Source organism: Electrona antarctica (assembly GCF_951216825.1).
Source record: "Electrona antarctica genome assembly, chromosome: 10".
Taxonomy (NCBI): domain Eukaryota; kingdom Metazoa; phylum Chordata; class Actinopteri; order Myctophiformes; family Myctophidae; genus Electrona; species Electrona antarctica.
This window is the reverse complement of record NC_136791.1, coordinates 26,254,253-26,270,213: the sequence shown is the minus strand read 5'-3', so window position 1 is coordinate 26,270,213 and position 15,961 is coordinate 26,254,253. Positions and strand designations below refer to the sequence as shown.

Genomic DNA, 15,961 nt, shown 5'->3' with positions numbered 1-15,961 from the left:
ATTGCTCAGGGTTGAAGGTTATGTGTCACAAAACAAAACTGCAGGCATATATAAGGAATATACTTGAATATTTCTGGATGCAAAGTTGCAAACTTAAATGATGGTTGATTTTAGTTTACCTAGGGCCCTCCCCCTCTCTCTCTCTCTCTCTCTCTCTCTCTCTCTCTCTCTCTCTCTCTCTCTCTCTCTCGTTACACGTGCGTATTTGACAGGGGGACCAACACCAGAGAGAGCAACGTACGGAGCAGCCATGGCCAAAAGCGATGGATGCGAATATTTCAAAAGAGCGAGCCTCTTCTGGATTATTACCGTGACATTCTCAATGGGATATTTCACTGTAAGTGAACTGAATAATACGATAAGTGACAAATGATGAAGCGGTTAATGTTCAGAGACAGATATACTACTACACGACACGTAAACAATGGCTTGTTTAGTACTTGTGTTACAGGAAAATGTCTCCGGGCAGGAGTTGTTAATGGGTCGCCACCGTCGCCATATGTATATATTTGCATACGCCCTTATGTTTCCCGTGGTGTTAATACATATATAATGCGTTAAATGCGGACCATTTTAGTTTTTAAACACCTGAGGGTCACTGCCAAGTCTTGCATCACCGATAATCTGACCGTTTATATCCACCCATCATCGAGATAACAGACAGGGCACAAAGTCCAGTGAACAACAGCTAAACTTTCTGCCGTTTACGTTTTAATTCTTATAATCAGTTTTCTCTGAATGAAGTTGTTTATTTTGTTATGTTGTAATTAAACAAATTGTATTTATTTAGTTAGTGATGTATCTGGAAATCACAATTAAACTAAAGTGTAAACCTGGATCTTTGTCTCTCATCGAGAGAGTGACATGACATGTTTAGACAGAATGCATGGGCAGCTGCAGGAGGGACCCTAAAGATCTGGCTTGCTGATAGTAGGCCACCTACTGTGCCTCCTGTGCTTGTTTCCTGGTGACCACTACCTTATTTAGACATGACCATTTGGTATAGGGGGGTAGGGTAACTTGGGACCACCTTTGCATTCTTGCTTTGTTGTCTCTGTCTAAGTTGTATAAAGGTCTACAGAAAATGTCTACTCAGTGTGTGTTAGTCTGGAAGCCGAGAGGCTGAAGGATCCGTGGGGCTCTGTCCCCATGGCTGATGCTGTATTGAACTCTGCAAATAAAATGGAACTCCGGAACCTTCATCTGCTTGCCTGCTTCTTCATCCATCTTTCTGTCTGCAGAACTTCTCCGTATTTTTGCCTGAGTATTTTCTAGTCTAAGTATCTAAAGGTCTGTGTATGGGCCTTTGTTTGTAGAACAGATTCTTCAAAGTGGTGCCGAGCTCGGTCGTGTTGATGCATTTTTGCGTCAGGCGAGAGAGCCAGTGGACAATTGACAATTCAGTCTAATAGATATTTCGGTCGGCGATTTTTTGAACGGAGGGGAACGGCGACGTCGACGGCGCTATGCGCACTGCAGTCGAACCAGCGAGACAATGGCGACGGCTTGCCCGGCGCGGTGGGGGGGGTTTCATTCATCACCACCGCGACGGAGGCGGCCTGCACAGAGGAGCGGCGATGGGCAACGGCTCTCGGCGATCGTGACCAGAGGGCGATGGACAGCGGCTGGACGGCGGGGAGAGGGGTGCTACGGAGCACGGCGTGCCCCGGCCCGAGGGCGTTCGTCGGCGGTCAGCGGTCCAAGGGAGGCGATCGCCGCGATGGCCACTTCGTTGACTCTTCACGGCGCGTCTCGACTCGACAGGCGCCAGCGGCGAGGCGTCGTGGCTTCGTTCCATTCAGCGGCTCGACAGAGCTGATCTACAAGCTCGCAACGCGGCACATCACAAGTTTCTGCCTCGCAGGGCCTACATGCTCCTGTGATGGCACTGATTCACTTTCTCGTTTTTTAGTCATGTTGTATTATCATGACTGAAAGGGAGGAGGTGATGAAAGTGAATTCGGATCAGAATGAAAGTTTTCGGACAAAGGGCAACTCTACAACAGAGCGGCCTACGCCATGCGGTGCATAAGTGTACTGCATCACAACCTCGTTTGGCCCGTGTGCGCTGACTGATGACGAAGGTGAGACAAAAGGAGAAGAAACGTTACAGAAGATTTTATTATATCAGATGGATATCGTTCCATTTGATTCCAAATGTATGTCTACGTTTGTCTAGTTCAACATAGTAATGGGCATGTGTGTTGATTTTATGTGTCAGGTATTTAATTAGAGAAGTTGGCTTAATGGGGATGATATGCCTAAGGGAGATTTGGAGCTGAATAGAAATATTTACCGGAGTAAAATTAGTTAGATGTCTCTTTGTCAGGCGAAAGACAGCGCTCCTGTCGTACGCATAAGTATTAATCATCCTAATTGTGCATAACGTTCTTATTTTTGTTCGAATAAATTTGTGAATGGGAAAAGTCAACGAAAGTATTTCTGCTATGACATGTGGGGAAAACTCTAAAGTTATATAAATTACTCTAGGATTTTAACGTAAGTGAATAATAGTAGCATGCACGGGATCTGGAAAAACTTAGTTAGGGTTTATGGTCGCCGGTGGTAACAGTGCTGTTATTTGTACGAGCCTTGGGGAATCTAGAGTGTTGAAATAATTATAGATGATTTCTGCATGTCCTAAAAAGATGAGTTAACTAAACAAAAATGAATCATTTTATGAATGACTATGGTAAGATTTATCCTTAACATTAACTGATGCTAAGAGCATCAGATGTAAAGTTTGAAAAACCGTAACACACTTTGTATTCAATAATTGGGTGCTTTTGAGGGAAGCAAAAGGGGCTGGATTCAGCGACGGTGTATTGTGTTTAAATGTCAGATATATGTTTACGGGTTATCATTTATGTCAATGATCATGTTTTGAGTTATGTAAAGGTTAAAAGTGTTGATTACAGTACAGAGAAGTTGTTAGTGTGTAAGAGAGATTCTTACTGTGGTTTTCGGGCTGGAATGTATTTTTTACTATTTACTTACTTACTTATTTTTATTCATTGTATTTCCTATGTAATGTTTTAGCCTGAAATTAAATTGAACACAGAAGGGAGTTCTATAAGCACACCGATGATAATACTGTAATGGAATGAGAACACTGGTAACGAGTTATGTGATTTGAATGCCTAGAAGTCTGCAAGCCATTTTGAATTCTACTGTAATTGTTGATTTCTTTGTGTCATATTTTTAATGTTCCAGTCAGTGCCAAAGGGAGGACGAGGGTCAATAATTGTGTTTCCATATTCGTTTTTATGAGACATGATTGTCTCAAAGGGAGGTCTGATGTATCTGGAAATCACAATTAAACTAAAGTGTAAACCTGGATCTTTGTCTCTCATCGAGAGAGTGACATGACATGTTTAGACAGAATGCATGGGCAGCTGCAGGAGGGACCCTAAAGATCTGGCTTGCTGATAGTAGGCCACCTACTGTGCCTCCTGTGCTTGTTTCCTGGTGACCACTACCTTATTTAGACATGACCATTTGGTATAGGGGGGTAGGGTAACTTGGGACCACCTTTGCATTCTTGCTTTGTTGTCTCTGTCTAAGTTGTATAAAGGTCTACAGAAAATGTCTACTCAGTGTGTGTTAGTCTGGAAGCCGAGAGGCTGAAGGATCCGTGGGGCTCTGTCCCCATGGCTGATGCTGTATTGAACTCTGCAAATAAAATGGAACTCCGGAACCTTCATCTGCTTGCCTGCTTCTTCATCCATCTTTCTGTCTGCAGAACTTCTCCGTATTTTTGCCTGAGTATTTTCTAGTCTAAGTATCTAAAGGTCTGTGTATGGGCCTTTGATTGTAGATTATATTCTTCATTAGCATTATGATTCACATGACCTCATTACTTGACAGTCATGTTTCAGGGCTATTTTTGAGTAGGCTCTTTTACATGAATACGGCTAATTTAAGACAAAGTCAAAGTGTACAACTGGAACCAAATGGAGACATCATTTTTATCGTTCATAATCATTACTATTGTTGTAGTTGTAATACTAGTATTATTATTGATCATTGCCCCATGCAGTGCAGACATAAACGCAACGTTTTGTATTAGGCTATTGTCTGATAACAATAGGCCAAGTTAGAACAGCAACTATGCTTTTGTCGGGGCTCTGGGCCCCTTTTAAACAGAGCAAAATAGAATAGTCTTTTATGTTGTCCATGCATATGTTGGACATAGAGCACCGAAGTCCTGACGTCACTGTCAGTAGAGGGCGCCAGTCCACAGGTTCGTGTACTTTTTATGTGCATTGAAATCCCCATAGGGGGATTTTAGATCTCTTCATATAAGAACAAATATGAACGGACATCATTAACGACGCACAGCCACCCCCCTAGACAGAACGGTTGGGATGATCGGTTTATTTTTCAAACACAGTTCTCATATGAAACGACCTAAAATCCCCCTATGGGGTTTTCAATGCAAATAAAAAAATACATGAACCTGTGTACTGGCGCCCTCTACTGAAAGTGACGTCAGACTCACATGGGACATCTATTGTGGTCATTGGTTTTAAGAAAAAGTCTCTATTTTACTTCAGATCTCTCATAAACAACTCCCAGGTGGCTCATCAATTTCATCAGTCAGGAGAGAGAGAGAGAGAACCCATTTGCAGCTTCCAAATTTTAAATTTCAATTATTTTTGTCACTTCCTATTTCACTGTTGTGTGTATCCTGTATGAGTTCTCTCTCCTGATTGGATGACATATTAAATAAAAATAATTTACACCAGGGGTCTTCAATGTTTTTCATACCAAGGACCCCCTAGATGAGAGTGAGATGAAGCAGGAACCCCCACTATATTGTATAAAATTGTGTTGCAGATTACACTTTTTCATAGATTTCATAGCTTACTGATTTTACACTTGCTGAAAATAGCCGATCTACAAGCTGGTAGATCTGCTATTTTCAGCATGCAACCAAGTGTAAAATTACTTAATACTGGATCTCTTGTCCACTAGTCCCTTCCTAACATTTTAGTCTAGTTTTTATCTGTTGACGAAATTGTCAATATATTTACTAGTCTTAGTTTTAGTCAGCATAGCTTAGTTTTCATTTAGATTCCATTTAGTTTTAGTCGACGAAAACAACACTGCTGAGGACCCCCCCCCTAGGGGTCACGGACCGACCCCCTGCCTGTTGAAGTCACCTGACTTAAACGCTACGCCTCTTTTTAACTGTGTGTTGCAGTGCACGGTGTTTGCGCCAGAAAAGATACCTTTTGAAAACCTGGGTCCACTGGGGTCCTTGTCCAAGCACCTGGCGGACAACCACTCTGACTTCCTGTACAAAGGGTAAGTAAGTGAGGCCTTCTCGCAAATAAGTTTAAACTGTTACTGTTAAGCTTAAAACCTAAAATGTAGTGTCGAATGTAACTCTGTAACCACTTAAGGGTCAATTTGCTTACATTTTTTGTGCACTCACTGAGATTTAAGGAGATTTCTTTGGCACGACTGTGACTAGTGTGCAGTGGTGGAAAAGGTACTCAATTGTTTTACTTAAGTAAAAGTACCAATACTGCAATTTAAGTAAAAGTACGGAATTGAAAATGTATTTGAGTAAAAGTGCAAAAGTATTGGCATCAAAATGTACTTAAAGTACTAAAAGTAAAAGTGTTCATTTTGCAGAATGTCCCATTTCATAAGTTCAAAATGTGTAGAAAATAGCCGATCTACAAGCTCTCAATGCGTCCCAACGCGACGCATTGAGAGCTTGTAGATCGGCTATTTTCAAATGGCCAAAATATATTATTATATATATAGTATATATACAGTAACTAAAGTTTTCAAGTAATTGTAGTGGAGTAAAAGTACACTTTTTGGCTCTGAGCTGTAGTGGAGTAGAAGTAAAAGTATTGGAAAGTGGAAATACTCAAGTAAAGTACAAATACCTAAAAATTGTACTTAAGTACAGTACTTAAGTAAAAGTATTGAGTTACCTTCCACCACTGCTAGTGTGTACTACTGTGAAAACAATGACTCTTTAATGATTTTGACCGTTTCCACATTGTTAGCTCTGCCATTTCAAATGCTCTGCATCTGATAATAATCAACCATTCAGTCACATGCCTGCTGTAGCAACATCTGAATATTACAACTTGTGGAGTACCTGCTAGCAGATTCATTCAATAACAAATTACATTATGGAATACATAAGGTGTGCGTGCTATGGATTATAAACCACAAACCAACAGTTTGAACTGAAGGTGAGAATTGTCATCTTGTGACAGTAACAGGTTAGAAGTGAAGTGGGAAGTGGGATGGGTGTACGTCGACATCATGTGCCCCCACTCAAGCCCCCTTTAACACCTATCAAAGTAATGGCCATCATTCATTGGCAAAATTAAGACATTGCAGAATTATGTAGTACTTTAGTGATAAATTAGAACGCAGTAAAAAGAAAGAAATGTTTTTCATCTTCATTGTCTTAACTGTTGGACAATGAATATGAAACAATTCAGCTATTGCTCAGAGTTGAAGGTTATGTCACACAAAACAAAACTAACTAACATGTTATGTTTCCACATTGTTAGCTCTGCCATTTCAAATGCTCTGCATCTGATAATAATCAACCATTCAGTCACATGCCTGCTGTAGCAACATCTGAATATTACAACTTGTGGAGTACCACAACAATTAAAGGGCTATTGTCTTTCTCAAGTCATGTGGCTGTACCCTAAGTACTGTCATTGAAATAAAACAAAACAATCAAATTGTCCTCGTCCGCCAATCCAGTATATCACATGACTGCTGTAGCAACATTAGAATAGTGCAACTTAAAATATTTATAATATATGGCCCAACCTATGTCCTAACCTATGTGACTATGTCCCTGGCCTGTGTACAGATGTTTAGAGTACCAATAGGGGGTGCTGTTGAACCACTCGCTTCAGACTGATCTGATTTTTATGTAAAGTCGCCACCAACGCATCCTGTTTCGAGCTTGTAGATCTGCAATAAATTTGGTAATTTATTTTTTGAAAATGATAATACAGACACCAGGTTGAAACTATTTTTTTTCTTGTACTTGTATCATCATGCTTTAATGTGTAGACCCCCTACACAGACACCCCTAAATATCTCTAACTCTCTGACTAGGTGTAAGCAAAGTTAACATCTATAGATAGTTACTTAGACATGTATTGATCCAGAAGGAAATTCAATTGTCATAGCAGCACCACATTAAGGATGAATTAAAGATGCAGGAAGAGAAGAAAGATACAAAATAAATAGTAAGGTAAGGGTGGTCGTTGAATCTATAAAAATGCTTTGAATGTTGGATATCTGCTGTATATTATATTATATTATGAGTCATGTCTCCTGCTGTTCCCTGCCTTGTCCTGTACTGTCTGAGGAATGCTGTATTTTTGAAGTTTGTCAAGCTGTTTTTCTGTTTTTCTTTGATTTATTTTATTGTCTCTGTTTTTGTTATGTATTTTTGTTTTCTTGCATTCACTTTTATGTTTGATTTCTGTTTCATTGTTCGTGTTTCATTTTTTGAAATAAAAACAAAGTAAAAAAAAAAAAATAGTAAGGTAAGATAAAAAACAACAACAAATCTAAAGGCAAAGGAAAAAAGAAGAAGAAGGAACTAGGAAACTATTATTGTGACTTGTGTGACCCATTCTAATATAAAGACGTCTTCCTTATTGGCAGATTCAGGATGAAAGAAATTTAAATTTAAAATGCTCTGCATCTGCTAATCAACGATTCAGTCACATGACTGCTGTAGCAGAATAGGACAACTTCTGGAGTACTGGCCACAATTAAAGGACAATTGTCTTGCTCAAGTCAAGTCATCTAAAGTCATACCCTAAGTACTGTCATTATGGCAACCCACTTGAAACATAACAAAAACAAGTTGTCTCAAGACACTTTACATGTAGAGCAAATCAAAGAACTGTTTGTGTGGCTCAGGAGGTAGAGCAGGTCGTCCAAATTGTCTCTGGGTCGGTGGTTCGAATCCCATCCTGTGTCCTTGGGCAAGACACTGAACCCTACATTGCCTCATCTGTTCTCCGAAAATAGCTCATCTACAAGCTCATGCACTGGCTGCAGATCGGCTATTTTCGGTTTATAGACATGATATAATGCAAATATAAAAATAAATATATGTGATACTGGAGGTGGAAAGTCTGGTGACGTGTGGTTAGTTTGGAGGGGACATGGGGACTATTGTGTCACCACATTTCAGCAAATAGGCAGCATTCGCTGTACACATGGAGACGACAAAGTTTGCCACTCTGGGAGGTGGTTTCAAAATTAGCCGGTTAAGTCCCCAAAAACGCAGTCTCTGTGTGGCAGAAAGGGCAGATCGGCTAAATACTTGCCCGGGGTAACGCAGTATACGTCCTCGTCTGGACACCACCTTAGTTACTGAGTTTTTATTACTAGAGTAGTCAGAGTGCTCGAAATTTCACAGTCACCTTTTGGTCTAATATAAAGGCATCTATTAATCACATAGATCTATGCTCTTTTATTCTTGTATACTGCTCGCCGCTCAGCACCTGCCCAAGCTTGGGTTGGATGTGCTTGTCTTTGTTCTTTTTTCAACTAAATTTGTATGCTTTAATGTGCATTGTGTAATATCTCCAACTCTAACTAATATTATGGTAAATGCAAAGTTAACATCTATAGTTAGACGTTTATTGATCCAGAAGGATATTCAATTGTCATAGCATCACCGAATTAAGGATGAAATTAAGATGCAGGAAGAGAAGAGAAATACAAACAAATAAGTAGCACCCGGTAAATACGATTTAAAAACGTTTTAAACTAATTAAAGGCATATACTTAGGTAAAAGGAACTGGGAAACTATTATTGTGAGACACGTTGAAATATACTTCCAGAAGTCTTGGTGGCGGCAGCTTCCCTGATGTACCGCAGTTCTGGGTCAATAACGACCCTTCATTGGCTGGAGTACCACAACAATTAAAGGGCTATTGTCTTTCTCAAGTCATGTGGCTGTACCCTAAGTACTGTCATTGTGGCAATCCAATTGGAATAAAACAAACAAACAAAAAACAATCAAATGGTCCTCATCCGCCAATCCAGTATATCACATGACTGCTGTAGCAACATTAGAATAGTGCAACTTAAAATATTTTTTATGTAAAGTCGCCGCCGGTTCAGAGTATGGGAAGCCAATGACGACCCTTCATTGGCTGGCATTTAGCAAACAATTAGCCAATGGGGAGAAAGTCACGACTAGTTGCAGCATCTGTCTATTGACAGCTTTACCAAGCTGTAAAATACATGCACAAGGTGCAGGGCAGAAGCAAACATCACACAGCTCTGTTGAACAAAATGCTGTACCCCCTGGCTTCAACTGTAAATACTTTCCCCATTTTCGACAGTTTTTATTATATTTTGACACTTGCTTTGGCAATGTATAAGCGTATGTTTTCTCATGCCACTAAAGCTCCTTTGAATTGAATTGAGAATGCACAGTGCGGGCTCGAAACGTCACGCTATGTGGTGTAATAAAAATGAAGATTTTTGGAACATGACAGTTGACCTAGTGTGCAAACTGTGCATGCTCGAAAATTCTCACCTGGCCATCTGTACTTTGTCAATTCACTTTTTGCCGAATAATAAAAATGAGGGCAAAGTATCTCCATTAAGTTACCATTCAGTATTTCATTTAAAAATGAACAGTGTACTACATTGCATTAGTCTGGTATTGTATGAACACACAAATGTTCATTTTACACTGTTCTTCATTATGCATTTTCAGTTTAAAAAAAGGCTGGAGTTGGTTGAACCTTTTTCAAATGAAGACTTTTTGTTTTCTTGTCCAGGTGGCTGGCAGCCTGGGCTGTGCATTTGTTTGAGGCCTATATTGCAATGAAGATGTGCAGGTAATAACTAACAATACTCTCGTTCTCCACTAGAGAGTGCTCTGATCAAAATCTTTGTTTTTCATCATAGCCTATTCATATTCATGTTATAACTTATCTAGCAAGGATGTGATCAGGAAACAGATACAAAGAATAAAGCTAGTCTCCCTTTTAACATGCAAGGGAGGTCTCCAAGTCCAGAGAAACCCAGTTTCTCAATATATGAAAACAGAAACCATATATTTAGTTTAGGCATTCCATAAAGAATACTTCACCCCCAAAATTATATTTACCCCCTAGGCCCCTACATTTCTTTACTCACCCAGTGATTGAAGAAGAATCAAAAAAATAAAGAGAATATTGTTGGAAAAAGAAGATAACTGGGAAAAAAATAGGGGTCCATTATTTACGACAGCAAAACCCTAGCAAAATGTACTTTTGGTAGTACTTTTTTGTAAACTGAAAAACAACTCTCAAAGTGTATTCCTAAGTGTCCTCACTGTCCTGTATGTATCCAGTAGTGTGCTCAGTACTTCCAAATGTCGCCTCAACGCCTTTCAGCACCTTTATAGTCACTTCCGGTGTGAACCATCTCAAGCCCAAAGCCAGGAATGTGTCTGGGCATGCAGGTTTAGTGAGCTGAGTACACATGCACCTGCAAACTGCAAAGCATTTGTGGCATCCGCGGTGCGAATCAGCCTGTTTAGCCTGGCAGAATTTTTCATTCATTCATTCATTTATTCAACCTTTATTTAAATTCTCGGGGGAGTCAGTTATCAGTTGAGGGAGACCCTCGTATACAATGATGCCGAGATTACACAAACAACAATGATACAATAATACAAGATCAAATAAAACAATACAACAATGTAAACAATAAGGTTTCATCAAAACAACAGTTTTCGCATCTTCTGACATGAGAAGATCGCAAATAAAGAGCTGCACACTTAGGACGACCAGTGTTGTGTCGGAAATCAAACGTCGCCGGCGTATACGACCGCTGGGTCATGTGCTCCGAATGGCCCAGGGGGTCGAATCCCAAACGTTGCACTGAGATGGACCACAGTACGTGGTAGAAAAGTAGTCAAGGTTTAACCCAAAACAACCTGGATGAACCGCGACAGCTGAGCTAAAACAGACGAACCTTATATTATATGTGGGGCGAAATAAACAACATGCAGCACAAAACAGGTCCCGACGGAGGCAGGTTGTCGAAGCCTTGCGTCCCACTTGGGCCGAAGAGGATTAAGTAAGTATAAGTAGTAAAACAGCAGTGTTTTGTAAATACTAAGGACACATACTGGATATACTGTAGGACACATTATTACACTGTGAGAATTTGGAGTTTATGAACAAATCTTTGGTAAGTGTTAGCGGTTGTTAATACTGGACTCCTATTCTTCTCAATTCTCTTCTTTTTCAATGCTATTCTCTTTGTTTTTGGGGTAAGTAACTGATAGAAAAACAGTCAAGTTGGGGTTCACTTTGTCCCATTGCCTTATCTTCGGGATTGTTGACTGTCTGATTAATTCTTTCTAAATATCTGATTATACTGTACATACTGCCAGACTGGACTTGAAATCTAACATGTCTGTTTGTTGTTGCACAAGCAAACATGATTGTTCGTAAGTTTAGTATGTGTTCAACTTCTGTGAAGTCCACACTATTTAAATCTTTTTGCACACCTATTTATACTGCCCACTTGTGGCGGCGCTACAAAAAGATCAGTATGCAGAGACTCAATGTGGCTTATAATGATGCCATGAGACTGCTGCTTAAAGTGCCACGGTGCAGCAGTGCAAGCCAAATGTTTGTCAGCATCGGCGTACCCACCTGCTCAGCTGTGCTGAGGAACCTCATGTACAAATGTATGTGTAGGTCTGATTGCCAACAGCATTATTGTTATTCTGACTAACACTTTATTGAGTTCAGTCAGGTTTGTTTCTAAACTGTGGAACCATTGGCGTGTAAGCCTGTATAGTATGCATTTGTGATTTGATGTAGACAATGTCTGCCTTTTGTTTGTCTCTGTATTTGTATGTTTTATGTCACTATGGACCTTGTGTCTTTAATAAAGTTTGATTGATTGATCGTTGATTTGTCTGTGTGTTGTGATTAATCAATCTATGTACCGGTAATCTGTCGTTGCAGTAAAAAAGGCATAGACAACATGGCGACTCGCTGTCTGTGGTTCGTCCAGACATTCCTGTTCGGTTTCGCCTCCCTGGGCATGCTTCTCAAGTACGAACCCGAGCGTCCCAAACAGCAGTGACGCCGGCCTACAAGAGGACAGGAAGAGCGCTGAAATCAACATGAGTGCTGAAATCAACATGAGCTGAAATCCTCTTTGCTGTACCGCCCCCCAGAGCGTTTTTAACTCAAATCTTTGCTGGGGGGGGGGGGGTTCCCTGGAATAACATATTTTCAGATGGGGGTCGGCCTAATTCTTGGGGTCCTTGACATGAAATATTGAGAACCACTGATATAGAAACATGAGGTTTTTCAGAAAATTGTCATGATTTAGAAGACATTTTTTTAAATTTCGACGTCAGGCCTAAATGGGTTGTAAGGGCCGTCCACACCAAGCACTATAAATAATAGTTCAAACTCAAATCTAACTGGCAGAGTCCCAGAGCAAAAGCGTGACAGACAGTGACGACAGACAGTGCATGAACAACAATCTCGTTCTAGTGGATGGCTTGGATGGCCTGGCCTATTTAGAGTTATTCACCTAACATAGAAGTTAGAAGTTGAATAGACTCACTACTTCTGAATTCATTCGGAATAACTATGCACTAACTGGACCTCTTTGATTCCATAAGCCTCCATGAAGTAACCGCAGTAGCACATTAGATCATAGTTAATTTTGAAGCATAGCAGTAGTAGGCATAATAATAATAACAATAACAGTGATAATAATAATAATAATAATAATATATAAGTCTTAAAATTCACACAGGCCTTATGAACATTGCTAACACAAAAGTTTGGATACCAACGCTTTGTTTTAGTGATTGTGAAAGAACACACATTGTTTACATTAGAATTTTTGGCAAAGGGACATTTATATTAAAGGGTATATTTTCTACAGAGAGATTTAGTATTAGTGTATTAACATTCCAGCTGGATTGATAATGACAATGTTGTTTTCTCTACTGCTGTGCAGCCTTGTATTTCTGAAGATAACGTCCAGATTGCCTGCTATCATCAGCAAAGAGTCAAAATGAATGAGCGACAATAACAGATGTTTCAACATCTTCTGAACACAACCTCACGGTTGTCTTTACGAGTGAAGTGTTTTGAATTTAAACAAATACTCTGAACAAAATAAACGACCAAGTAGCTTTTGTGAAAGTGTAAAGAATAAAAACTAACTATCAAGTAAATGTTGTTTTCTGGTGTAATTTTCATCATTTGGTTGTACAGTCAGGCAGCAGTCGTTTTGAAATGACTGCACCTTGACTGAGTTTATATGCAGGGCCATACATTTGTTTTTCATTAAATAACAAGGTTTGCATCAGACTTCAGCTCCTTGCTACAGTATGGCTTCAAGTCTATGAGTCTCATCCTATATTATTGAAATGGACTAATGGGGGAGTCAGCAGGCTGGTGCACCTCGGCCACGTTACTATGACTAGTCTTGTGTTGCCAGACTGTTGCCTCTCACAATTTTCGAATGCTTCCGGTCATACAGTCTGGAGCATTACGGAAGCTCTGATCATGATTAAACGATAAAGTGGAAGTGAAGCCTCCTCCCCACTTCCGTTTCATTTTTACAGAAGTGCAAATTTATTTTAATATAAATAGAAATCATCTAAACATCTTATATAGCTTGCCGCATAGCAGAAATGAATATTACATTTAACTTTATATAAAGTTAAATGTAAAGTAAAAAAAAATTATTTCTTTGTGAACAGATTATTATTTTTTTGTCTATGGGGAAAACGAATGGGGAATTCTTTCCTGGGCCTGTTGTCGTCATGAAAGGGGACTGCGACGCTCTATAGGCATGTCACCTCACCATGACTCAGAGACATAACCATAAACAAACCCGATACGCCCATATTTAGGCATATATGAAGATCAGGTTGTCCAGAGCCACTGATCTGACCGATATGTCCATATCCATACATATATGAGCATAGGATATACAGTTGTCCAAAACCCCCGGTCCCCATAAAATGGTTACATCTGGGATCGCCATATATGGACATAAAATAGACAGATACAGAGATCTCATATGATATTGCATTATATTACAGTGACTGAACTGAGTGAATGGTGTAAGTTAGTTTTAGTTTTGGACACATCAAGGCAAATTGTGCATGGTATGTTTTTCAGCAAAACCCTAGGCCTAAACTTTGGTTTTGGTTGGGCTAAAATCTGTCCTTGTTGAGACCTTTTGAAAACATGGCACCAAAGCTAATCAGCGCACCTTATTGATACATATAGTAAAGGATACAAAAATTGATTGATCTGGTGTGAAGTTGTCCAGATAAGGCCATGACAGTAGCAGCGTAGTATAGGGTCACAATGTCCTCTGCTAATGAACTTAAAGAATTAGCCTACACTGTCTTAATCATGCCCTGGTGTCCACAGGAGCTGTCTCCTGCCTTTCATCAAAGAGGGCATTCATTCTTTACAAGAATGAATTAGATAACTTTCATCTTCAGCCTCACTTTCACCCCACGTGGGGATACAGGAAGGTTCAGGAATAGATCTTTATGGCAGTGGAGTCTTTGGCCAACTATCCAATGTGTTAGAGATAACAGCATATTATGAGTAATTTACAGCATATCAATGGAGAAGAACAAAAATGATTATGGTATTTTACTTCCTATAACTTCCTATTTACGTCCTATAACACTAGCATAAAGTCCTCAGAAGTCATGAGATTACATGAATTTTATTTTCAGAAGGCATTACTACCATTGCTGATAAATACAGAAAAAACAAATAAATACAGAATGTATGTACAACAGATAAAAAAAAATCTGTATTGAAAAAATATACCTCACTTGGGGAACTGTATAGTGTTGTCAGTGGAGCAGTGCAGTCTGTCTAGAGCTTCTACAGCAGGGGTGCCCGCACTATTTTTTTTATCCCATTGCTGAAAGTAGTTTAACAATGTACCCCAAATGGGCTTTGGAATAGCGTGCTGGCGTTACATACACATACGACAAACGCACTCGGAATGTGAAATAGAGAGGGGGGGGGGGGGGGGGGGGGTGGAATTGGTACTGTTTTGTATAACTTTTGTAATGCTACTGACATTTGTGCGCAACACTCTTGAAAACAAAGTATTGCATTGTGGGTTTGTGCTGATACTAGGCCCTATATGATGTCAATCAATCAAGTCACCTTAATTCAATTTTCCTTTTTTAATTTTAATATTTTTAGGGCCATGTCATGTGATCTACCTGCACAGCCTTTGTGATCTACTGGTAGATCACAATCTACCTTTTGGGCACTCCTGCTTCTACAGCAAGGGTTCCCAATCTTTTTTGGCCCAGGTACCCCTTGGGGGGAAGAATTCTTTCCAGGTCCCCCTCATCCTCGCAACACTGATAAGCATATTTGCAACCTTACATTTAGATGCCATTGGAACTATTTGTATTAAAACATACCATAATTCACTGCCATTTTTGAAGAAAAAATAAATTCTGAATTATTTCGTGGACCCCCTGGCTATGAGTCGTGGACCCCACTTTGGGAACCATGCACTGTTCTACAGCATATCCTTACCTGTGTCCACAGGACAGTAGCTAATCAAGACAAGTGCTCTGGTATTAATGCCAATCTTTAAGCACTATACACAAATTCAAAATATTGCAGTGTACCCACTACCTACTTTGTTTTCTAAATACATGACCTCTAATAGTAGTAGTAGTAGCCGTAGTAGTCTCGTAGAAGTAATAATTCTCTTACTTATCTCAAGGCTTTTCTGTGTTTATTTTAATTCACTTTAATTCACAACCACCAACACGTTTATTTTACAATACAGCAGGTATCGGATATGATACCATGTGTGTGTGTTTGTGTGTTGAAAATGTAGTTCTTCTGTTTTTCTAGTTTTTCTAGGGATGCACGATTAATCGGTAGCATA

At 39.7% G+C, this 15,961-nt stretch overlaps 1 protein-coding gene across 1 annotated transcript; it reads left to right on the top strand.

Annotated features, from left to right (window-relative positions):
- The first annotated feature begins 205 nt into the window (after positions 1-205).
- tmem254 (transmembrane protein 254) lies at positions 206-13,347 on the top strand. Its single transcript, XM_079512143.1, has 4 exons — positions 206-337; positions 5,207-5,310; positions 9,817-9,876; positions 12,007-13,347. Exons 1-4 carry the CDS (start codon positions 251-253, stop codon positions 12,125-12,127), a joined length of 372 nt encoding a protein of 123 aa, XP_079368269.1. The 5' UTR covers positions 206-250; the 3' UTR covers positions 12,128-13,347.
- The last annotated feature ends 2,614 nt before the right edge of the window (positions 13,348-15,961 follow it).

Bases quoted from the DNA above. Each gene is read 5' to 3' on its own strand.
- tmem254 (XM_079512143.1), top strand. From the start codon at position 251: ATGGCCAAAAGCGATGGATGCGAATATTTCAAAAGAGCGAGCCTCTTC. The intron at 5,311-9,816 runs GTAAGTAAGTGA...TTTCTTGTCCAG, and splicing joins TCTGACTTCCTGTACAAAGG to GTGGCTGGCAGCCTGGGCTG. The intron at 9,877-12,006 runs GTAATAACTAAC...CTGTCGTTGCAG, and splicing joins ATTGCAATGAAGATGTGCAG to TAAAAAAGGCATAGACAACA.